The sequence below is a fragment of the Aptenodytes patagonicus genome, chromosome 5 (genome assembly GCF_965638725.1).
Source record: "Aptenodytes patagonicus chromosome 5, bAptPat1.pri.cur, whole genome shotgun sequence".
Classification (NCBI taxonomy): Eukaryota; Metazoa; Chordata; class Aves; order Sphenisciformes; family Spheniscidae; genus Aptenodytes; species Aptenodytes patagonicus.
Window position 1 is genome coordinate 61,990,057 of NC_134953.1, and position 23,975 is coordinate 62,014,031.

Consider the following 23,975-nt stretch of genomic DNA (forward strand, 5'->3'; position numbering starts at 1 on the left):
TTCAGACAATCATACGCACACAGGTTGCTATCAGATCCTTCACATCACGGACGTGCTTTACCAGTCCCTTTTCCCCTAATCTCAAGGCTTGCTATTGCTGTGGGGTTTCTTTTCCAGGCAGCTGTTTGGGAATGATATATGAGTGGTGCTGTGTCCTGGTACATGGGATTAGGGTCAGCTGGTGATGGGTGAGTATTGCTCAGGCTGCCGATGGCTCCCTGCCCACCCAAGCCCTATTGACAGCTGCCTCTGAATACCACCCAGCACCCGCGCTCCATGCAGCAGCCATCTCTGCTCGAAGGCAAACATCAAGTGCTCCCGCAAAGAAAGAGAAAATAATATTTGATCAGTTATGGAGGGAAAAAGAAAGTCCTGGGGCTCTCAGTTCTCTTCTTGCCAAGCTAACCAGCCTTGCTCTTCCTGGGAGACGTGCTCTGTAAAAACATGGGCTCAATGTTTGGACAGATCCTTTCAGGCTGTTCTCCAGGGCAGAAATATCCAGTGATGGGAAAAATCTTGTTTGCCCTAATTTAACTGGTCTGTCCTTAGGACTCTCAGAAACAGCTCACCATGAAAAGGAGCTGCTTCACCAGGGAAAATGTGTGGGCTTCAGCAAGGATGACTGTTTTTGCTGGGCTCTGCTATCCAGAGGTGAAGAAAACACTTGGTTCCTCCAGGGAGATGTCTGTTTTAATCACCCCGAGGTCTCTGGATTCTGCTGGGGGAAGAACCTGGTGCAGGCTGGGCTGATGCAGTAGGGTGGGTATCACCCATGGGGAGACCTGCAAAGAGGTAGGGTAGGGATCATCGCCCCTGCATGGTGGGACTCCTCTGCTCTCCTCAGCTTCACTTGCCCCAGGTGTGAGAAGGGATCTGAGAACTGCCATGTATATGGACACCATATGGACATGGGTGCTGTAGAGGCACCCATGCCGAGGGGAAGTGCCATTCTTTCCCTCAAAAAGCAAACCAGACCCGATTCTTCCCTTTCTGAGCCCATCCAAAGCCTGCCGTGGTGTTGATATTTGTGGTTCAGGGAACCCGTGAGTCAGGTCAAGGAAGTGTGGACGGCAGGGCTGTGCTCCTGCAGGCTCAGCCCTGCCCAGGTGAGGCTCTCCCCGCCCTGGGGGCAGACCCATGCCTTGGCCCAGGTGTGTTTTTGGGCTTGCCCCGCCTCACCCGCTGCTGTGGCAGCGGCAGAGACGGTCGACAGAGCAGGGAACAGCCAGGGCAGGCGCGGACCGGAGGCAGGGGCAGGGGAACATGCTGCCAGGCTGAACCGCTGGAGCCAGCACGGAACAGCGAAGGGATGGACGTGGTAACTGCTGGGGTGCTGCTACTTTCCACCCTCACCGCAGCAATGGGCTGCTCTCTCTCCTCTGCCCCCCAGCCTGGGTGAAATATTTGCTGCTTGATTTTCTGCTGCTGATTCGTAGCTTTGGGGCTGTTATCTCAATGAAGTTCCGGGAGCAGTTTAACCTTGGGGTTAGGTGCATGCTCTCGATGCTGCATTTGCTCTGCGTGGGGACCACAAAGGGACAGCTTTTCTGCCCCAAAGCAGGGGTTGAGGGGCTCCTGGTGCCTGGTTTCTTCCCCCCTCGCTCTGAGATGAGCTGTGGTTGCTACCTCTTAATTTAACAAAAAGTAGAGGTGGATTTTATTTATTTTTTTATTCCCCCGGAGAGGCCGGCGGGTTAATGAGTAGACGGTATCTGCAGCGTGCTCTCGTCAGCATGCCCGGGGTGCCTGGGCTTGGCTCCAGCTGCCCCGCTGTGGGGCAGAGGGCAGCACTGATTAAACATTTACCCACGGGAGCTCCCTTGGAAATCAAGATAAAGAATGGATGAAACCAGAAAAAATTCAGGAGGGGAACATGCAGTGCGTCCTCTCGGCTGTCCTGCATGTCACGTCTTGAGTGGGATTTTCTCTCCCAGTGTTGATTCGTTTCAGAAAAGCAACTGCAGAAAACTAATGAGAACTCAGATTCCTTTTGGTTAGTCCTCGGTATCAGCACAAACCTCCCACTGCTGCTCTTTCTAAAAGGTATCATTATCATAGGCTTAAGCTGAGCTTTATTCTGCTTCCTAGAATGATATTAATGTTAGAAGAACATTTTATTTATAGGGAGAAAATATGGAAAGTTTAGCTGTCCCCTGACTCTGTAATGCTCATAGCTTTCCGGCCAGTGGAAGTTTGTTTCCTTTTTATTCTCTCCCTCTCTCATTTTGCGTGGGCTTTTGCCAAATGTATTATTATTCACAGTGAATGATTTGGCCAGATGTAGCTATAATACACATTGTGAGCTTTTGGCAGTCCTTTAAATTTATTAGTGTATTCTCCCCACTTGTCAACTGGTCTAATTTTCAGGGGACTGCCCCTCCCCACTGTGCTGAACCCCCCCTGGGCTGGTGGGGCACTGGGACTGGGACTTCACGCGTGTCCTGCCGGCCTGCAACCCACTCAGCACTGTGTTTAGGCTGAGCATCTCCCTGAGCTAGCTCAAGGTGCACAGGTTGAGCCGGAGAGTTGCTTGGGTAGGTCTGTGGTTTGAAACGGTCCCAGCTCTGATGGAAAAATATCCTTGCAGAGACTGGGAGAACTCATTGCACCTCGGGGGGTCATGCTAAGCTCAGCCCTCTGCAAGGAAGCAGAGGCTGCAGAGGGAGAGAGGTGCGGGTGTGCAGGAGCTGGATGTGGGGTGCGACTTAACCCCATCCTCCCTGCAGCCACCGCTGCTCCTGGGCGGTTTGGTGTGCTCGTCCAGGGGCTGTACGTGTCCCTCCCACGCTGGGTCTGCTCGTGGCATTGGTGCCAATATCCCAGCGGGCTGCAAACTGGGGGAAACTATATTCTAGTGAAGGGCACTGAGAGTGCATTAAGCACAGATAACCTTCCCGTTAATTAGACAAATCATTTGAAGCTGCCATTTCAAGGCAAGAGGAATAACAACTTGAGAGGGGAAAAAGGGATTCTTGTATCCATCCCTCTTTAATGAAAGGTAGTGCCAAGCTAGTGACTGTCACAGCCGTTTCTGTCACAGCCGTTTCTGTCACAGCCGTTTCTGTCACAGCCAGTGCCGAGGAGAGGCCTGACTGAAAACCCTGTTTCGCAGGAGTCTGTGTCACCTGTGGCATATTGAGACATGCGGGTACTTTTTCTTTTCTATTTTCTTTGTCTCTGAGGGCACTGATGAGGAACTATGTGCTACAGTAAAGAAAATCAGTAAGGAGAGGTAAACAGCATTGAACTCTCCAACTGTTGCTGCAGCACATGCAAAAGCTCGGTGCAATTGCATTAGGGCACCTCGCTGCTTTATTTCCTGTCTGGCATCGCTGGAGGAATCTGGTACATGTGGGATTATTTTTTTTCCAAAATCTGATTCATCTTCCGTATGCTTTTGAAAACTCCCATTCCCATCGGCTCGCCACTAGATTAGGCTGTCTGGGCAGCTTACACGGCATCACGCTGCTGACCACTAATATGAAATATAATTGGAGCAATTCAAACCTCTCCCCCAAGGGTTGGTTCTTTACATCATGCACTACCCTGTGAAAGTAATAAAGTCAGTGAAAGGGGTTATTCAAGAGAAATTGTCAGTGTTTAATAAATCGTGCAATTAAATGCAATAAAACCTCAGTATGCTATTCATCTGTTCTGCCTTAACACTTAAGGCTGGGGCTTTTTTCAGAATAACGAAGTTCTGTCCTAGATAATTTTTTCCAATTTCCTCATTAGACAGGTTCTCGTGAAGCCTTACAGTTCTCCGCACTGAACTAAGCTGCCAGAGTAGTGCACCTAATGTAATCATGGCATATAAAAAGTTATAGAGCAGTTCAAGGACTTAAGTAGCTCATAAATTTTTCTTCATATTTTCTCCCTAGTTCAGTTCAGGGCTGAATTTAAGCCACGATATTGCAGGCAAAAATTGTGGTCCCCTTTCTCCAGCATGGGACAGTGAGATGCCTGGGAACAAAGGCTTGAAACAAAACGTTCTTTAAGTGCCCTTTTAAACTGCACTGTCACTGATTAGCTCTCTTTATTCAAAATCACATATAACCTGGGGCCTGGTAACTGTATGGGAGAGGAATCGAGTATCTTAGCCAGTATTCATCACCTGGACTGGGAGGTGCTCTTGCTGTCATCTTGTGTGCTGTGCGATTGGTTTGTATGTCCTCTGCTTCCTGGGGTGGGAATAATGGCAAGGGGAGAAGCATCTGAAGAGCCATGGGGACCCTGAGCTGAACCAACACGGTGGAGGAAGAAGATTTTTGTCACAGGGGTCATTTGGAGCCCGCCAAGGAGGATGTTTGATGCTTCTCTTCCCATGGTGAAGTTTTCTAAAGGAGACAGGGGATGGACTGGGGATCTCTGGAGCAGCACCAGCCTCTCCCCTGGCTGGTGCTTGTGTACTGAAAATAAAGTGCAGCTTTCGTACCCAACAGGTGCATAGGCGGTATAGCAGCACCTCTGCTGGGAAGCTCTAACATTCATTTTAGTGTTTGCCTCCCTCCAGAGGGAGATTCTCCAACACTGGGTGACGTTGGGGAGCAGGAGCCACCTCCGCTGGTCCCGCTGGCTCTGCTTGGTTATGTTTCCACGCTCTGCTCCTGTGTTTTCCCCCTGTCTCAGCTCTGTTGCCTTTATCAGAAGTTATCTGTGAGCCTTTGGAGGATCCTTTGAATGAACTAATTCTTCTCTCCTGCTTTTAAATTTTCACTAGGCTCTCCATATCCTTGGTGACCAGGGTGGAGACTGCAGCCTCTTTCTCTCTGAAACGATCATGATTGTATAAATTGCCTGTTGCCACCTCTGAAAGCAGATGTTTTGTGCTCTCCTCTCTTCCCCCTCCCAGGAAGGTGTGACTGATTTCAGAGCCCTCCGAGCAAAATTTCAAAATGACTCCAACTTGGCCAACAAGCTGGTGCAGCCGCACAAGAAGCCTCCCACTGAAATCCCTCCTAAGCTGGGCTCTGGAGGTAATGCAGTGTCCAGCCCTCTGCCCTTGAGTAAGAGAGAAGTGATAATACTAAAACCCAAGGATGAACCTGCCCATCCTGCCTCCCAACCCTCTGCGCTCACCCAACGCGACCCCTTGGTGTGGTCTCGAGCCAAGTTGAGTTACATGGAGCCGATGGGGCACAACAAAGAGCACAAAGGCAACATCTCGGAGAAAGGGCTGAGTTCTCCCAAGAACAGTCCAGCGAAGCCTCTGCCATCCTATTGCACTGACCAGCATGGATCAGCTCAAGCAGCTCCAGAGGGCCCTCCGCTCCCAAATTCTTTCCACCGTGCCCTACAGATCTGGGAAAACACTTTATCCTGCAGCGAGAAAGCAAGTGCAATGCTCCCAGCACAATGGGCAGCAAACTCATACGTGCACCCTTGCCCAGAGCAGAGGGTGACGTGTGCTCCGGCTGCATCAGGCGGCAGCAGGATGCGACCGTCTGGAAGTGAGCCCACACTGGACTTGCCTGCCCAGAAGAAGGATACTCTGCATGGCAGCGGGCTGGCTCTTCCCCAGGCTCTCAGAGGACACAGGGGCTCTGATGAAGCTGCTGCTGAGAGTGCAGCGGCAACTGCGTTCTGCCAGCCGGGTTATCGCACACCAAGAGAGCAACCTCAGCACCAGAAAGGTATAGTAAGCTATAATCTTAACAGTAAGCATATATATATATATATATGCATATGAGCATATATGTGTATAGGTGCTCTAAAAGTGCAGGATACAGCAGCTGGAGAGAAAAACTGTTATGAATTGGGACTCTTAAACAAGAGGCCAAACTGGCCCGTTGGAGTGCTCCCTTCCTTCTCTGGAGGTTCTGGAGATAAAAAATGGGCCTCAAACTACTGCTGAGCTTGGATAAGGGGAGGGCTCCCCATGTCCACCAATTTTTTTTAAAACTGACTTTAAGAAATTGCCCAAATTTTAAGAGTAGGTTGAAGGGTGAGGACAGGGGAGTATCTTTAGTTTTGGTCAGCTTTGGCCCTTCTCAATTACAAGGTAAATGTGACTATGCCGTGCCATTTGCTTTTCACACAGAAATATAAAGGCTTAGCTTTTCTGCAAAGACAGTTTAGTTCAAATTAAAATGGCTTAAACCTGACACACACACCCTCTGCACCCTCCCAGCTTTGCAAAAGGTCATATTTGAGCTCGGAGAGCATATTCTCCTTGCAATATTTCTTACAGAAACTGGTACTAGGAAACTCGAATGCTGCAAAGTTCCCCTTGCTAACGTCACATCGAGTGACGGGGCGCTGAAAAGATTAAGTCTTTGTTTACCCTGGAAAGCTACCTTGCTCACACTGTGTATGGAAAACTGCTGTGCCACTAAATCCTGGCAGATTAAACTGTTATCGGTACAGAAAATTAGGCTAGTATTTTATAATCCAGAGGAAGGGAGCTGTCAAGAGCTGAGGCCCCAACATGGTTAACTTTGTAAAAATCTGTAAAAATGGACATTTCCATTTATTTTTCCATTCTGGTAACATGGTAAGAGCCCCGCTGTGTAACGGGGGTGCTGAAACTGGGAGGAAGCAGAGATGGTTAGAAATGTCTGTATAACAACTAATGATCCTACATGGATTTTTGCTTAAATGAGGGCTAATTGCTGCCTGTTCTTGTGCTTCTCTGGAGCAGAATTGGAGTCTCCCTTCTGCCAGCCTGGAGCAGGAAAATGCTCTCACAGCCCCGGGAGCAAGTGGCCAAGAATTAAACCTCTCCCTTCAGCTGAATCCCTGGGTCCTGCCCCTGGGAAGCCTGCAAGACCCCCAAAGTTTGATCTCAGTGCTTTCCAAAGCACCATGCCTTCAGTCCATGGAAGAAATGAAACAAGTAAGAGATTTCTAGTCTTTCTGCCCAAACCTGTTCTCCAGAAAATGAATAATAATTTGCGTTTATTGACATCTATAAAGCCACGATTCCAAGCACGTGGAAATAAGACATTGTTACTTGTTTCTAACATCTTCCCCAAACATTAAAAAGAGCCCAACAGTGTCAGTGAGACTGTTTGTTGCTCTTAATCTGGAAAAGGGATCTGGTTTTCCAGGTTGGCCGTCATCCCCCATGCAGAAACCCGCTTTCCTCCCAACTGCAGTGTGTTGTGAGTGGTTTACAGCTGGCTGTAAAGCAGCAGCAGCTGCGTAAGCAGCAAGCTGATCTTTATCGCTCCGCTTCAATGGGAAATGCCTTGACTCTGCAGCACACAACTGTGGGAAGGCACAATAAAATCAGAAGAAACTGGTTTGCTAATCCCTCCTTTCTCTTCTAAGTACAACAGAGGGCAATGTCGCTAAATGTTCCAACATCAAGAAATGCAAAAGTTCAGTTTCCCATAATAAAACCCTATTGATGTTGCATAATAGCATATTCTGGACTGTTTATTAAGCTGCTAAATGGTGTTTCTTTATAGATACAGGCTTAATTATAGCCAGATCTTTAGGCACAACTTTTGCTGAATTCAAAGGGAGCTGCTTTTCTAGGAAGGGCTCAGCTAAACTCTCTTTGGCTTTGCTGTGCTGGTGCTTATTGGTCTGCCCTGGCCTTGATAAGAATAAGAGGGAAAGAGAGAGGTTTTCACTGAAGCTCTTTTCTAACTTACTTGCCTTTTCTAAAGATATTAATTTGATGGAGGAAACTAGTTACCTTTATATGTCATCATCTCCACGCTCTCTCAATATTGCTCAATTATTGATCTCTAGAAAGCTTGAGGTTGTTGCCTGGAAACATGAAGTAATGACATATTAACATAGCCATATCCCCAGTTTCTGCTGGCAATCTTATTTCACGCCTGCCTTTGTGTGTGGTGTGCTGCCTCGAGGAAGGACCATCCCCATCACAACTCCCCGTTGCTGCAGCCTGTGTTCTGTAGGAGAGTGGTCTTGTCTTCAAACGATAATCCTCTGTGTGTTTGTGTGCAGCTGCTGACGAAGAGGATTACTTGACCCCTGAAAGGTGAGTGTGTGGCGAGGCAATGTGTGACTCATAGGCGATGGGACCGTCCCCATCCTGTGATGCTGAAGCATCCCTGTGCAGTCTGGAGGGAACGTCCCTCTCCCAGAGGCAGCGACTTGCTCCAGGGATTGTGCAAACCTACATGGGAAGCTCAAAGTTGGCTGGGATGACCTTCTCCTAAAGCAGAAAGATTCATTCCTATTTTCTCCTCTGGGCTTTTTGAGCAGCATGGAGAGCCCTGCCTGTGTGTCATTAGGTCTGGTTTACCTGGTTGGAGGGAAAACACTGCTGCTGCTTTGGTTGCACCCACCCGCTGCATGTTTTTCCCTTCCTGTTTTCCATGTACTCAAGCTTGGTGTTTTTAGAAAAGCGATGCTTTTGAGAACTGTTGCTGAAACAAAGCCCTGGTGTAACCAGCAGGTGTTGGGGTATTTTTGCCAGCAGTGGAGGAGCTTGCCAGGTACAGGAGCCACTGCCCCCCCTCCCCATCCCCAGGACTTCAGCTATCTCCAGATCCTGAAGTGAGATTTTTATTAGGTGGTGGTCCAAACTCACTCACCAGAGGACATGAGCCGATCGGTTCAGCTTCTGATACCGCACGTGTCTGAAACAGCCCAAAAATCTTACAGACACAACTGTTTTTGTATACAAGGGGATCCCGACTTTTTCTGCTACGTCTCTGACTTGTCATGAGTGGTTGTGTAGTGGTCCTGGTTCTGTGCCACAAGAACAGCAAAAGTGGAGAAAAATATTCACATACATGTTTTGTCTTAGCTGCGGGAAATGGGAAACAGAATGGCTGAACCAAAGCAAAAAGAGACGAATTCTTAAAATACTTTCTGTGCCCAAACAATGAACTCTTGCAGCTAACGACACAGCAAGTTGTGCTTTTCACATCATGAGGTGTTCCTGACAGCGTTGGCTGGTGTTTTGTTTAACTTTTAACCTGTACTTGTCAGAAGAGAACTGGTCAAAAAATAACCAGCTCCAAAGCTGCCATGCACCACAAGGAAGCTGTCCTAGTAATACATTGCAGCAAGATTAGCTATCTTGCTCTAATACTTGTGATATGTTCTTTACAATAGGTCACTTGTTTAATATTAACTATGTGATAACTGGGGAAATGAATTAAATGAACTCCAGCATAAAAGCAAAATCATGGGGTTTTGGGGGCAGAAGTTCCCCTCCCTGAAGCCCAGAGGTGGGAGCCTCACCTGTAATGAAGTCTGGTCTGTTAGAGACCCTGATGTAGTTGTTTGTGCCAACTGATCTTGAACTCTGATTCCTTGTTTGGGGATAAGCACTCTGCCTTCACTGATGCTAGTCAGGGATCCATCAACCCAGCTGTATTTCAGGTCCGGTGTAGCACTGTGGTATATGTAAAGGGCTGTCTGGTGTCCAGTTCCCAGGATGCTATTTTATCCCAGGGTTGTGCTGGGGAAGCGAAGGGTAGGGGGTTTTCCTGGTCTGCTCTTCCTCAAGGGATGGCACCGGGGACAAAATACCTGCTCGTGGTATTAATGTGATATGTATATGTGTCCCCCCTTCAGGGGGACCTATGCATCCAAAACATGCCGGGGGACCAGCAAGCCGACAGGCACTGCCCCCAGTGCTGGGTGGCTGCAGGGGAGAGCAGGGGGCTAGGGCAGCCTTTGGCATTAGCACAAGCTTCTGCTTGACTTTAGGTGTTGTTTTGTACTCTGATTTCACTACTGTTAAAATGCACCTTGAGTTTCTTGTTCCTCTTGTTCTGGTTTGCAACAATTACTTAGTCCTTACTTTGTTGACTCTGAGTTGTGACAGTAGGGTGATTCAAGGAAAACCAAACCCTCCCTAAGGTTTATTATAGACTTACTGTTAAAAGATGGAAGTTCTCACTATAAGTCTTCCTGATGCTCTTTCACCACCCTAGCCCATCCCCTGCATGTCTTGCAAGCTGTATCTTGTGCATTTGCCATTTCCCGGTACACTCCTGAGCTCCCGAAACATCTGCCACCATGGAAGGAGGGAAAGCCTCAGGGCTTTGCCTGGGTGCTCCGGGAAGGCTTGGATTTCTCTCTGCACCCATTCCCAAATGATGCTAATCTGAATTTCCGGAGGGGGAAAGGAAAAAGGAGAATGAGGAGATGGGGTCTGGGCTGGGAAGCCCAATACTTGAGGCTGCGTGGTGCTGGGGCTGTGACACCTTGCCTCCTCCCATGGCTGGCATGTGCCGCTCGCCGTGTCGGCATGGAGCGTGTCACTTGATACGCTTGGGAGCAGGACCTTTAAATGTACCCTCTAATACCTGTATTTTCCCCTTCCTGTTTCCTTAAGTGAGAAACAGCATGCCAAACAGGGCAAATGGGTTGTTACTAATTCTTAAGTAGCTGTAGTAGGTTTGAAAAATGCTGCACTCCGATTTCCTTGGACTTTTTGTTCTGTTTCTACTTGAGGGATTGCTGTAGGCAGAAGACCATAATCCCAGTATGAAGTCCCCTGACATGCTTTGAGCCCTATAAACACCGCCTGTCCTCCCAAAGGAAAAGCAGTGGGAGTGCGGAGTCGGGGGGGAGGCTTGGCTGAGCCCTGCATCTGGCACAGGTCTCCTCTCCCTCTGAGGAATTCCTGATTTCACTTTGCTTTCTTGTAGGCTCAGTATCAAAGTGCTTGAATTCCTTGTCCTTAAGATGAATTTTTTTTTTTCCAGACTTCTAAAAAGGCCAGAAAAAAAACCTCTTCTCTCTTTTTCTCTCATCTTTTTAGTGCTCAACTGGAAGAGCAGCACAGTTACAAAGAAACCCCGATGTACCTGAATCAGTCTGGGGACGCCACAACCTTGTGTGTCATTGAAGGTACTTTGCAAGGCAAGACTGCTAGGTGAATTTCATGCTATCTGGGATAGAGCCTTTAAAAAAAGGAAATAATGTAGTTTCTTCAAGCTGAGAAAAGCAGCTGCGCATCGGTCGGGGTGACCAAAGATGACTGACTGTATTGACCCTTTGGGCACTGTCACTGTATGAGGACTTTGGGGCACAGACAAAAAGAAGTTAGCATTTTGGCAGTGAGATGGTGCTTACAGTAAAACTGCAGTGGCGAAAAGTCATGAGACACTACCCATGTAGAAGAGAAAGAAAAGAAGATAGTGAGGCAAACCTCAGCATCTTCTTGGGAACGGGTTTTTTTCAGGGTACAGAGCTTTTCCATCTCCATCACTGCTTTTTCCCAGTATAATTTTCTCTATCAGAGTTGCCACTGCTCTGCTTTTACTTTTTTCAAAGTTTTCCCTTTTTGGGGAGGTTAGTTTTTGCCTTGTGCATTGGTTTTCTCTCCCATTGGAACAGGAGCCAAGCAACTTCCTGGGGGGGACCTATAACAGCCCTTTTGGGTTTGCCCCAAGGGCTGTGAAAACTGTGGCCAGCCAAGCTTGATGCTGCAGTCCTCTGAATGTATGCTGACATTCAAATAGCAAATTGAAGGACCCTGGCCAGCAGGACACAGTGAATGTACCATGGTGAATGTGTGCCTGGATGCTGAGCATGTAGGCTGAAGTTGGGTTTTGCAACTTAAAGTGCAGTGACTTCAACATGGACTAAAAAGTAATATTTGTTCACAAATATCTTTTCTAGTACCTAAGGCAGAGCCTCAAGAACACAAGGTAAGTCTCCTCACAGCTGGTTTTGATCTTTTAGGCTTGACTGTACCATACATATCATGCTTTCCTATCTTAGAAATTTTTAATATCTGTATTTCTTATCTGCCAAGTATTTCTTTATGTGTGTTGTCTGTGAAGACTCTCAAAAAATAAATAAGAAATTGCAGAGGGGACACGAACACTAATGAGGTTTCCAAACACACTAGGGAAGAGAGTCAGTTCCCTTGACTTCCTCTGCAAACAAGTAAGGAAGTGGTAACACCATCTGGACATTGGTGGTAGACCAAGTAAGTGTCAACCACCAATATCAGGATCATGAATTCTTGGAGGAAAAATCCACTGAATTGTTCTGGAATTTCCTGTTAAAGGTGGGCTGGTGCTGGTAATCCCTCTGTGAAGGCATAAAAGCAAAATTGAGCCAGGTTCCTTGTCACGGCAGCGTGCTTCGAGCTTTGGCTTGTAAGAGAGGGCAACTGTTGTGGGCACGACTGTACGGGCTTTCATCCCCTGCTGCAGGGATATCTCTGCTGCAAACTATGACCTGACTCTTTTCATTTTACCCTGGCTACAAAGGGGATGGCAGTTCACCTTGGCAGTGGAGGTATCCTGCAATGAAGGCAGGATAATGAATTGCACAGGGCAGGAATTGCTACAGCTGTCTCTAGAGAAGACCTGCTTGGCTGCATGGTCGAGCTCGCAGTGGGTAGCTGGGCTGATAGCACACATCAGCTTGTGCCAGGACATGATCATGTCCTGGGTATCAGTTCTGGCTCTGCTAAAAGAGGGGAAACTACTCTTCGGAAAACGTTGAACTCCACTTTCAAGTCCTGACTTGCAAAGCAATCAAATTGTCCAGGAAATAGCAGAGGTTTCCAAATGCACTTATCTATGCATGATTTGCAGAGAGGTTCTCTGGCTCAGCTCTAGTCTTATTTTATGGTAGGTTGGAAAATCTTTATTTGTTAAAAAAAACTTCCTTCTCTTCTGTAAGCTCTCCAACCTGTAATTGCTTTCATTCTGACCAGTAGCTTCATTGGCCTGATCCCTTGGACTGTTACATTATCCCTATATAGTTTGTCAATATGTGTATCCCCTGTCCTGCAAAGCAGAGGAAATATCCTTCTCTGATGACTATTCCAAATGTAAAATGCTTCTGGGCTTTCTAAAGAAATATTTCTTTAAATACTAGATGGCAGTTGAGGCCTTGTATAAAAGTTTGAATGTTGAAAAAAGCACAGTGGCTGAAGGCTTTCCTCTTCTTTATTCTAGAAACAGAAGACTTTTCTCTTTGCCAAATCCAGGTAATTTCCTTTCCTTTCTCTCAAGCTTCTTCTAACCCCACAACTAACTCAGGTTAGGGTTAGAATATTGTAACACTCAGTAAATAGAAAGAAATTTCATATATTTCATGACCAGGACAATGTAGACGATGATGCTCTTCTGTGTCAGCACTCATGGTTTCTAAGATTGTTTTCATTCTAAAGCATATCTGGAGGGGAGATTTTCTTCTCTCCTCTGGCACACAAGAAAATACATTGTCTTTTCCTACTGAAACCTGAACTCTTTCAGTATAAGAAGGGAGAGATATGAGGCTCTCAAACTGAGACACCCGGTTCCAGGTCCAAAACTGTGGTAAGGCAAGGTCCACACTGAATTTCACCCCATAAATGTCACATTTCAAACTCCTTGCAGTGTATAATTACTGTCACTGGCTGAAGGCTGTTTTTTTGCTGGGGATTGAAGAATCATGTAATAAAAGGGGGTCACTTCAGTGGGAAATATTGTGATGCTGGAAAAAAGGCATCAAGTTCTGCCTCCTGTTGCTGTATCTTCTTCCCTAAATCGCAATATAGTATGGTGAGAGGCACACCTTGTGAGCCAGGTACTGCCGCTGACAAATGGATCTAGCTTGTCCATTCCTGCTACTAGAAAACAATCCTCTTAGTTTGTCTCTTTTCCAAGAGTGATTGCTATTACCTGAAGTAACCAGTGGCCTTTAGATTTGGATTTGCCCTTACTGTTAGTACTGGTGAACTTTTTGGTATCTACCTCATTCAAAGGGAAAATGAGCTGCTTATTTGGGCACAGTCATAAAGCAGTCTGTTTGTGACTTTGCTAAAGTGTCTCTGTTCTGAGATCCCTCTCATTTCTGAAATTTTCTGTCCTGAAAGAGCTATAATAGAGGATGAAAAAGAGGGAAAACCAAATCTTGAAAGAGAGAAACAGGAAGCAAAGAAAATTTTCAAGGTATCGTATCCTTGAGATTACTTTTAATAATTACTGTAGGATGTCTCTTCTCCTTCTGTCCTCCCTCTCTTCGGGAAACAGTTGAAATTTGAGTCCTTAATCACATGTTTTTTTCTGCCTTCTCTTTTGCCTGCTCATTGCTCAGCTGCTACTGCCTAAAAGGCAGGTAGTGCTGCCAAGCAGCACCTATGTCTACCGGAAATCCCTGATGGAAAAGGGAGTGAAACTGTTTTAAGTCCACAGAAAGATAACTTATATTCTTATAGATGTATATATGTAAGTTATATTAACTTATATTAGAAAGTTGTTTCTAAAGACTGTGTTGACCAAACCAAATGTCTGATCTCAGACAGGTGGAAGTGAATACATATGTCCCGCTGGCCAAACCAAGGAAGATGGTAGAAGTGGGATGAAGGTGCTGCAAGCAAAGCAGGATGTGACCAGTACCCAGACTGCAAAGCATCCTACCCAACAAGGGCTGGCAAAAGACGGAGCGGAGCTCTGTGAGTATCTCATTGTGCTGTTGAGTGTTTCCTCAATCCTCAGTCCCATCTGTTGCCCAAATGTCTCTTCCATATGGGAAATGATGTTAAATTTGGATGCAACTCTTGGACCAATTTAGTTAAACCAGGGCAAAAGGTTGCACGCGCATTTGTATTCTGGTCTGAACCATTTATTTTGGCTTTGCAAATAGCTTCCTAAGTTGGTTAACCATCTGCATAACTCAAACCGAGGTGTTTGTTTTTCTAGCAGATTGCCCTTATCCGAGAGAGCTGAAATCCGTCTCCTCTGCTTCTCGTAATTTATTGAGTCTCAGAAAAGGGTTTGGCTGAGGCTTGTGGTAGAAACACACATGAGCAGGATGAGACCCTGAAGTCTCCCCCTGTCCCTTATTAAGATGGATGATGGCTCCTTGATCCATCTTCTTAGTAGTTCTAGTGAGCCTTTTTCTGACTTTGGGCTCCTTCTGTCACAATGCTCTGAGATAGGGTCCGGAGCTGGTGATATGCACCTTAGCTGCACAATTAAACCCAGTCATGTCTCCTCTGTAAACACTGTTTTGCAACTTCAGGTATAAGCGTGCATTGGCTCTGTTTTGCGAAGGTTTGCTCCTGCCTCTGCAAGGCGTTAGTGTGATATGGCAGGATTTCAAAGGTGAAAGAGAGAAGAGTAGCTCTGCTGGGCTCTGCGGACAGATCAGGAGTGTGAAGGAGAAAGTGTAAATCGACTGTGGCTGTGGTTGTTGTTATTGGTGTGATCCTCTTTTTTTTTTTTTTTATTTTCAATTACTTCATAATAATTTTCTGGTTTGGTTGGAGTTTGTTTTTGTAAGAAATCTTGCTGGTTTGCTTGACCTTTGAACAGCTGGAGGTAATTTCTGTTGGGATTTTTTTTTTTTAAAAGTACTCATGGTGAGCCTCCTGCTGTTGCTACATCAGAGAGGCTGATTCGGAGAATTGTTTGGGTCCCCCCCCCCACCACCACCACCTCCCCCATCCTTTTCTTCTTCATGGGGGTTTGAATGTTTTGCAGAAATTTTGGTCATTAACTAGACCATATTGTGGTGGTCCATGTTTCTGGTGAGACCTACTGCATGCACCCGTGTTCATTGTCTGCTTTTATTTGTGTGGCTGCATTTCTACATTACTCCAACTCTCTTAAATCAGTTTTAAGGATATAATATTGCCGTTTAACAGAGCCCTCCAGTAATAATCTTTTTCTAACCTCATGAGGTGCAACTGTCATGCTCTATTCCAGCCCTTGGTGGAATACATCTCTGGGATACTCTCCCTCCTTGTCTCCTTTCCAAGATGTTGATTTACAGGTCTATTCCCAATGGACTGGCCTGTTATTTGGATCTTAGCATCTCCACCAACCATGCTAAGCTCTCCCTTCAGTCACTTCTGTGAACATCCGTGAATAGTCTCTTGGGATGTTTTCTGGTGAGGAGCATTTGGGTCAGAGCTGCCACAACTGAGAATCTTGATGGATGTTTTAATTTTTTTCAACCTAAAATATTTTAAAATGTTAAATGTTTTAAAACTTAAATTCTTTTAAAATTCTTTGCTTTTCTTTCTCAAAGTGGCTCAGAGCAGAGGCTTTCCTAGACTGCTGGAATGGGAAGTATGTCTGTAGGCTCTGATTTGTTGTGGCTTCAGCTGTACCCTCAACAGCTGTCCTTGCCCTGAGAGAAGTTCCTCAGAAAAGCTTCTAAAGCAAAGGTCCTCCCTCATTTCCAGTGCGCTACGTTTATGTTGGTGCTCCAACGCCAGGGGTAGAAAGAACAGCCTTGAACCAAAACACTTGGCAGTCTCTGCAGGCACCAGAGGATATATATGATGACGTTGAGGAAATGCAAGATAGACTGTGAGTATGGACCTGGGCTTTTTGCAATGGCTGTGTCTATGAATGTCTTTTAAAAACTACGCTGCAGCCCATCCCCATGTAATACTTTTGTCTTCTAGCAGCCACACATCAGATGCCTCAAGTCCGTTTGCTTCAGCCAGCAGTAAGTGCAGCACATGGGGAAGCTCGAACGGGAGCTGCTTTTAATTTGGGCTGGTCCCTGGGAGATGATGTGAATAGCTTCATTTAACTTTCAACATCTATAGTGTCTCCTGGCCTGGTTGCTCTAAATTCCCATTAAAACCAGTGGGGAGCAATACATGTGTCTAGCATGGAATTCGTATGAGCAACCTTGAAACCTCTGTAAGAGTAAAATGTAATGGCCTGGGTGCAATTTGTCCAGCAAACCTCACCTCATTGCTACTGAACGTGGATTGTGATAATGGCATGCCTTGGTTTTAAGTTTCAGGAAACAGCTACGAAGAAACATATGATGATGTTGAGATTGGGGGTGATAATCCAGCAAAAACGGAGTAAGTTGCAATTTCTTAGCCTGTATTTTGAAATACTGAAGTACTGGCTGGAAGCCTTTTTTTTTCCTAATGCAACTGAAGAAAAGTTGTTGTATGGGTGTGTTTTTCCCCCCTCTTCCTTCCTCTTTCCCCTTTGGCTGACACTTAGAGAGAAAAAATAGTTACCAAAATTAAATCCCGAAGCAGTGAGGCCTTTCTGTTAGAGCTTGTAGCACTCTCCATCCATCGAAGTACTCCCCTTACAGACCTCTCCTTGCATAAAATACACAGGACGGTCTTGCTAGCCTTCTCTTGATCAAAAGCGTTGCTCAGTTGTAGCTAAGAAATGGCACCTTTTTTTGTGTGCCAAAAGAGGTAATGCTCAAGGGACAAATGGGGACGTTATCCCCATAAAAAGGGACAAAATGCTCACATTTCAGATCATAGAAGGTTGGAAAGCTGAAAGAAGCCCAGGCTGACATGCTGTAACTAACTTGCAACCTGCTCTTTTTTATATAGCTTCTCAAGATATTTGCTTCCACAGGGTGTGTTATAAAAGCAATGAGTTTTGCAGCCTCAGGTTTATAAGTTGCCTGAGCTTCCCAAATGGATTAAGAGGTGAAACGTGAAGTTAGTTGTGTTTTTACTTATTAGCTTTGTGTGGTTCCCTACCCTCATGCAGTAATAGATTTCCTGCATCCCTTTGTAAGAATCAGAGACAGCCTTTGGGAACAGCATATGGGCTGGGGATGCTGCACACAATTGCTTCGAGTGCATCTGGTGGCTCTGTTCTAAGGAGCAGTGTGGGAGGAATAATAAGGTGTTGCTGTACATCTGCTTTTCCCTTACGGATATGAGACTTGTACTGGCTTGCATCTGGATTCAAGTCTAGCTTATGCATGCATGTAAAGCCTGCGTGTGTCGGAGAGGGGAAAAAGGTATGGGAAACCTGAAACCCTGGAGGTGACTGGGCGCTTATTAAAAGGTGAAAGTGTCATTTCTCTGCAAATTGTCCATGGGAGTTGAGTGGTGGAGGTGCACGAGCTTCCCAGGCCAGAGTGTAGTGTGCTGGCATCTGCATCTGGCTCCCAGACCGACCATGTATGTTCCCCCCCCCAGCTGGGAAGGGTACCAGTGCCTCTTCTGTGCCTCTCTGCACATGGGTGCTCGATAGCAGCAGACGTTAAACTCTTGCTAATTCACAGAGGAGTAGTGTGTCTTGCTGGGTTTGCAAGGGAATTTCATGAGAAAGCTAAGGTTGGGACCAAATTCACGGGGTTCAGAGGTCAGTATCTTAATCCCCAAACCAGTCTTTATGTAATCTTTCTATTGATCCCACATGCAAGATTAGGTGTGCTGATACACATAAAGTATTTTTAATAGTATTTGCATGTGGGTAATGTCCCCCATGTGAGGATCTTGGTTCTTTGCAGATACTTTATTAGAAAATCTCTGTGTAGCTTTGCAACCCCCCATAAGCTTCAGAGAGGAGTGTGTGTAGTGGAACGTCCTTCTCAAAAGCGTACACGACAGAAATGTGTGATGAAGGGTGGCACAGACAGATGCTCCTGATGTCCTCCTTTAATGTACATTGCATGCTTCTGGGGAATTTTTGTCCCTTTCGTCAGGAATTTTTACTCCAAATAAACCTGTTTCATTCTGTAGTTGTTGGGTCAGAGGAGGACAACTTCAATTAACACAGAAAAGTTTAAAGCTAAGCAAAGATTTGAGCTTGGACTTTATAATTAAGCACCTTTTGCTGTGTTGGGGCCTATTCCATTGAATCCATCATTCATCCGCATGATGCTGTTAAGGCTTAAAGCCTACTGCTGAGCTGAGGTCTAAGGTCTGCTGACCTTCCTTTACCTGCTTCAGGATCTCTGGGGCTACGAGAATTGCAACTCTCACATACTTCAGTGCCTAGTGCGTCTTTAATTTAAAATCTGTTTCTCTTTTGTACAGAACAGAAAAACAAAAGAGATTTGGAAACTTGTTTAAGATAGAAAAGTTGAAGCTGAATAATATCAGGTTCAAGGAAAACTTAAGGTAAGAAAATGTTGGTTGTCCAACCCCTTTCCCTCCAAACCCGAGCATTCATATTTGCAATAATTTGAGAGCAGGCGGTCTAGGAGTAAGGAATGCAGCTTTATTGGGAAAGTTATGCCAAAAGTGCTTCTATCAACTCATTAGGAGCTGCTATGGCAGATGTGGCCAGTGGTTCATCAGTGCAGCTTCTCTGAAGTCTCTGGCATCAGGAATCTACAGCAATGTCCAAGTTTTCATAGGCTTTCTGCTGCCTTTGGTACCTTTCTGATACCTCAGCATGATGCAGGTACACAAGGGAACATAGAAATGTGATACCTGCTGCCTAGACCTGTGAGCCAGGATTAGGTAAAGGCTTCCTGATGTGGCTCTTGAGGGTTGAGTTTTTTCATTCCAAGTACCATTTATAGTCAAACTGGCAACAGTATCTGCTGAAGAAGGTTATTATTGACTTAGACTGTAGTCTAAGAAGTTAGGATAGAGGATATTGTATAACTTCCTATAGTGCCCTTTCAGCTGCTCTTACTTTAATATTCAAAATCCTGGTTAAGGTTCCATGGAAACTGCCTTTTCCTCAAGTGCACAGTAGCTGCCTGCAGAACCTGTCCTCCATCGCTGCCAGCGTGTGCCTCACCCTGTGCACAGTACCTGAAGGCCAGGAAAATGCTACTTTTTCTTATTTCTTTGGAAATTCCAGATTAACCCTTTCCTCTGTTATATGAGGAAAGTTTGTTTTACTTAAAAACCTTTTCACACTAGGTGCTCTGCCATGTCAGTGGCTCCTCCCTGCATTACTGCTAAATATCATTATAGGGAAGGAGCCACCAGGTTTCATGCCATTCTCCTGTTGCACAGAACCCTTAAAGCTCCCGCAGGGATCTTAGATATCTATAATCATTGTCACTTTTAAATTCCTGGGCCCATGATATTGGCAGACTACAAGAAGGGAATTACTACTGACTACAGTTACCAACTGTCCATCAACCCTCTAGCTATTGGGAAGGGGTGTAGGGATGGGCAAGAGGAGGGTGCTTTTGCCAATTTGGACTGTCCTTTGGATGCAATGTAGACCTTTCATAATCTGCTTGATGAACACAGGGCTCTTGTTGCTGCCAGAGGATGAAGATGCTTATTTAGCAAGGGATGTAATTCTGGCAAATGCTGTTGGTGTCACAGAGCCCGTGCACCTAGACTTGCCTCCCTCACTTCAGTAGCAAGCACTGCATGCTTCCAGCTTGTCGGTGCTTATGGCTTTTTGGGCGATGCTGATGTGCAAACTTGTTTCTAAAAGCCTCTTTCTATCCACAGATTGTTTTCCATTTCGGTACCAAATTTAGGTAAGCAACATACATGTATCTGGCTCTTGGGGATTTGTGTGTGTGTATGAAGAGGCAAATGTATTGCACATTAGAAAATCAAATTTAGGCATCGTGCCTTTCTCCAAGTCACGTAATGTGGCAGTGTTAACTTTGAAGACTTGATAGAGATTTATGCTTCATTTGAGGGTGGGTTTTTTGCTTATTTTTGGGTGGTTTTCTTTGAAGAGGAGCATTCCTCTTGCAGTTCTGAATATATTTAGGAAGGCAATGTGTGAAGCATGCCTTTTCTGCCATGCTCCATGCTGAGCCACTGCTTGCAGGCTGGCAGTGGTTTTTAACAGCCAGCTGCGCTCCAGCAGCTCTCTGTAAGACGTTGCTGCTTATTGCTGCCTGCTGGAGGGACAAGTTCATGCCTATGTAAATGGGGGTGGATGCAAAAACTGTCCCCCCTAATCAAGCCTTGAGCAGGTGCTGGAGTGAACATACCCATGTCCTCGGGATGGAAATCCTGCCCAGGCTGGCTGCAGTGCGAAGCTGAGGCTTTACTGCTGCTCCTGCTCCATCCCTGGAGCTGGATGGCCAAACCCATCCAGAAAACTGCCCATAAACACAGCTAACAAACCCAAGCATCCTGCCCTGTGCTGGAGTTTTGGCTGGTTTTCAGAGTCCTGAGGATCTTCCTGTCACATTGCCTTGGCCCCTTTGGTTGAGTAACCAGCAGTAGCCCTAATTTTCCTCTGCAATATATTACTCTGAGTACCGGACTCAGAATGACATCTCCTAATAATTTTCTCTGCTGCGTTTTGGTTGACAGCGGCTGTTTCCCAGGAGGACATGGTGTACGACGATGTCGAGGTGGGGCAGAGAGAGCTGAGGTGAGGAGGGTGCCCTCTCCTGGGGCTGGCCTTGGGCCAAGGAGATGTTCCTCTTGGCACAAACCTGTGATCTGGGGAGCCTGTGGTACTGCAAGCCACCAAGGGTCATGAGCTGGTCAGGACACAGTCTTCTGGAGATGGTCCAGGTGCCCTCTCCATGTGTGTTTAATTTGGCAAGTAGCATCCCGCAAAATGTTTCTTCGATGTTACCTAGTTAGTGCCAGAGACGTGAAAAGGAGAGAGCTGCTCCCTCAAACATGTGAAAATTCAGATAGTTTTCCTAAGGAAGAAAAACTCCGGCTCCCAGACCCAATAATCAGCCCCATCCTGGCAAGCTCCTTGTCAGAAAAATTACTTTTAATAGGAACAGCATGTCTCGATGTCTTGCTGCCAGATGATTGTGGTGGCAGTGCGTGCTGGTATAAATCCCAACAAGTGTTTGCGTTTCAGTGGTGGTTGTGGGGTGAGACAGAGAGAAAAATCATGACATTGTAGGTACACAGGTTTGGGGAGGGGACACGGTCTGCTGGAAAACTTGAATTTCTGTGTGGCTCTTTCCCCTCCTCTCAGAGAGAAGGACGACAAGCACAAAACCTGGATGCCAAAATTTCTGATGGCAAAAGAGGATAAGGACCAAAGGAAAAGCAGTGGTGGCGCGGAAAGGTCTTGATTTTCATTCTGTGTTTTCCCACGTTGTCAAACTTTGTATGCGTGTCTCTGAAGTCATTTGCAGGAGCGGGATGCCCCTGATTGAGCACACATTTTGTGCTGGCTCCTGCTCCATGGTCCTTTCCCTTTGAATCCAGCTTTCAGGAAACTTCACAAAAAATATCTTGAGGGCAAAACAAACTCTTGGATCTGAGCTCTATGCGAGCAGGGGATACCCTGAGGGTCTCATCCTGAAGTTGTATCATGTCTTCCCACTTAGCCGAGACAAAAAGGTGCTACTTGCTATACATTTGGCTGCTTTTCTGCCATGCTCAGGCCCATTCCTTCTTCAATTGTGCCTTGATTAAATATATGGTCTCTGTGGATCAGCTACTGCTACTTTGGCGAGAGCACTGTTTTTAGAAGCCCTGGACACAGCATAGTAATTGCCTGTGTGTTCCCATTGCCCTTATTTTAAAGTATTGATTTCTTGGATCTTCTTTTTCCAGTTGGGTTTATTGCATTGCCTCTTGCTGTACCATTAGTGCATAAAAGCAAAAAGAAAACTTTTTCTTATCCGTGCTGCAAAAATTCTCATGGAAATAGGAGTTTTCATTTCCCTTTTAGATCAGAAAAATGTGCATTGAAATGAGCTTTTTCATGACCCAATACCCAGAACTTCAAACAAATGCAAATCAGAGATACATCTTCTGGGTTCTCACCACAGAGTTCCTGCATGGGGTTGCTCAAACACTGCTTGTTGTGTTGCGCAAAGTCATGTGTATAATTTTACAGACTATCAGGAAGCCAATGTGATTTCATCTGTTCTTCAGAGATTGCAGGTCCTGCAGGCTGAGACTGCCAAGGAGGAATTTCTTCACAGCTTAAAAGTCCCTAATTTCTGCTCTTGTTTCCCCTCCTCTTAATTTTAAGTGCGTGAAAGTTAGCCAAGGGTGAATAATTTATTGCAAGTGGGTGTTTTTGTTTGTTTGGTTGGTTTTTTTCTTGTCTTAGTTTTAAAATGAATGCCACAGCTGGAATTTCATGTATAAACCAGAAAGACTGGCATGTCCATACCCAGGGAATGCCCCAGCATGCATGGCCATTGCTCCCCTTAAGCCAGTTCTAAGAGCTTGGTTTTCCCTTTACAGTGCCATATAAATGTCCGCTTGGGTGACTTTCTTCTCCATGTGCCAAAAAAGCAAGAAAGATCTGGAGAGCTGTGTCAAGCCCCACTTCCATAAATGACTCAGGATGAGAGTTATCTGGGGACCCTTTATGTCTGAATATAAATAAAACCAGGAGACAAATTGCTGGGGAAAAGTGAATTGTTGACTTCTATAAAAACAGGACTGATTTGAAACACTTGATAGAGAATTTATTTGTTCCTGTGCTGCTTACAGAGAAAACAGTTATTCCAAATGGAGATACAAAATGGCTCAAGTTATGCTCACCAACAGATTCGAGTTGTATATTCATCCTTATCTGAAAAATAGCAATGTGAATGGTGTGCTTTGCTCTTCCAAGAGTTCATTGCAGACAAGGCTAGAGTTAGGCTCTGGGTTGCATTTCTCAATGTGCCAGGGGTTATTTAAATGGAGCTCAGAAGTGTGTGTGTCTCTCTCTCTCGATGCAGAAATATCTTCAAAGTCAAGAAGAGCAATGCCGAAAAAAGCAAGAAGATGGAAAAAGAAGAAAAGTTTTTTAGAGAAACATTTATGGTACGTGTCTATTTTTAGAGAATTAGCTGTGTCAGAGGAGGAAAGCAACTATGTGTCATGCTTAAGAGATGCACAGTGGAAAAGCTGTTGGTCTTTAGCTATGCTGGGAAAGATGTCCAACTGACCTGCTGCCTTCTCCCCTAATCTGATCTTCATCATGGGGATTGCTGGGGTTTTTTCCCCCTCTTCAGCCCCAAACAAAGTCTCACAACCCATCCTGAAATCTCTTCTCTCCATCCCTCCCCCTGCCCTTAAAGACATCACACACGAGCGTAGAACAACTCGTGCTTTTATTTCTTCTCTGCAGTATGACAAGGAGATCAATGTCATCAACACAGCCACTGCCGAGTGCTCGGTCCCCAGTAAGAGGAGAGTTGATCTCCCAGTCACAGCGGGAGAGCGGCTGGACGTTATCGATGTCACAGAGGGCGACGCAGTGATTTGCCGCAATTCGGAGGGCAGATGTAAGTTTGCAGAAAGTCTCTGGCACGGGTGGTCACTTTGCAATGCAGTTTTGAGGGGCAAATCGGCTTCACAAGCAACACTGTGTTATTTGTGCTTAGCCACTATGACTTCATTTGCTCAGGAGATTACTAATTTACTTCTTTTTTTCCCCTTCTCTCAGATGGGTATGTTCTAGTGGAGCACTTGAACTTCAGGTAAACTCAGATTTTAT

The 23,975-nt window shown here is 45.8% G+C and overlaps 1 protein-coding gene across 8 annotated transcripts in view; it reads left to right on the forward strand.

The window, feature by feature from the left end:
- Positions 1-1,257: 1,257 nt before the first annotated feature.
- The window catches only part of FYB2 (FYN binding protein 2), a 29,279-nt gene continuing 6,561 nt past the window's right edge, over positions 1,258-23,975 (forward strand). For 3 of the 8 annotated variants that reach the window (XR_012995501.1, XR_012995500.1, XM_076340126.1), the window contains exons 1-19: positions 1,288-1,330; positions 4,853-5,633; positions 6,641-6,835; positions 7,921-7,954; positions 10,700-10,788; positions 11,563-11,591; positions 12,858-12,889; positions 13,760-13,835; positions 14,185-14,338; positions 16,076-16,202; positions 16,301-16,344; positions 16,645-16,714; positions 18,656-18,739; positions 20,045-20,073; positions 20,870-20,930; positions 21,501-21,593; positions 23,215-23,299; positions 23,607-23,763; positions 23,925-23,958. Coding sequence is in view for 6 of the 8 variants with exons in the window: in XM_076340126.1 (XP_076196241.1) it covers positions 1,310-1,330; positions 4,853-5,633; positions 6,641-6,835; positions 7,921-7,954; positions 10,700-10,788; positions 11,563-11,591; positions 12,858-12,889; positions 13,760-13,835; positions 14,185-14,338; positions 16,076-16,202; positions 16,301-16,344; positions 16,645-16,714; positions 18,656-18,739; positions 20,045-20,073; positions 20,870-20,930; positions 21,501-21,593; positions 23,215-23,299; positions 23,607-23,763; positions 23,925-23,958 (2,195 nt within the window). In the remaining 2 variants the exon portion in view is untranslated. Of the gene's footprint in view, positions 1,331-4,852; positions 5,634-6,640; positions 6,836-7,920; positions 7,955-10,699; positions 10,789-11,562; positions 11,592-12,857; positions 12,890-13,759; positions 13,836-14,184; positions 14,339-16,075; positions 16,203-16,300; positions 16,345-16,644; positions 16,715-18,655; positions 18,740-20,044; positions 20,074-20,869; positions 20,931-21,500; positions 21,594-23,214; positions 23,300-23,606; positions 23,764-23,924; positions 23,959-23,975 lie in introns of all 8 variants that reach the window. The other 5 variants (XM_076340128.1, XM_076340127.1, XM_076340129.1 and 2 more) reach the window with 5 other exon arrangements.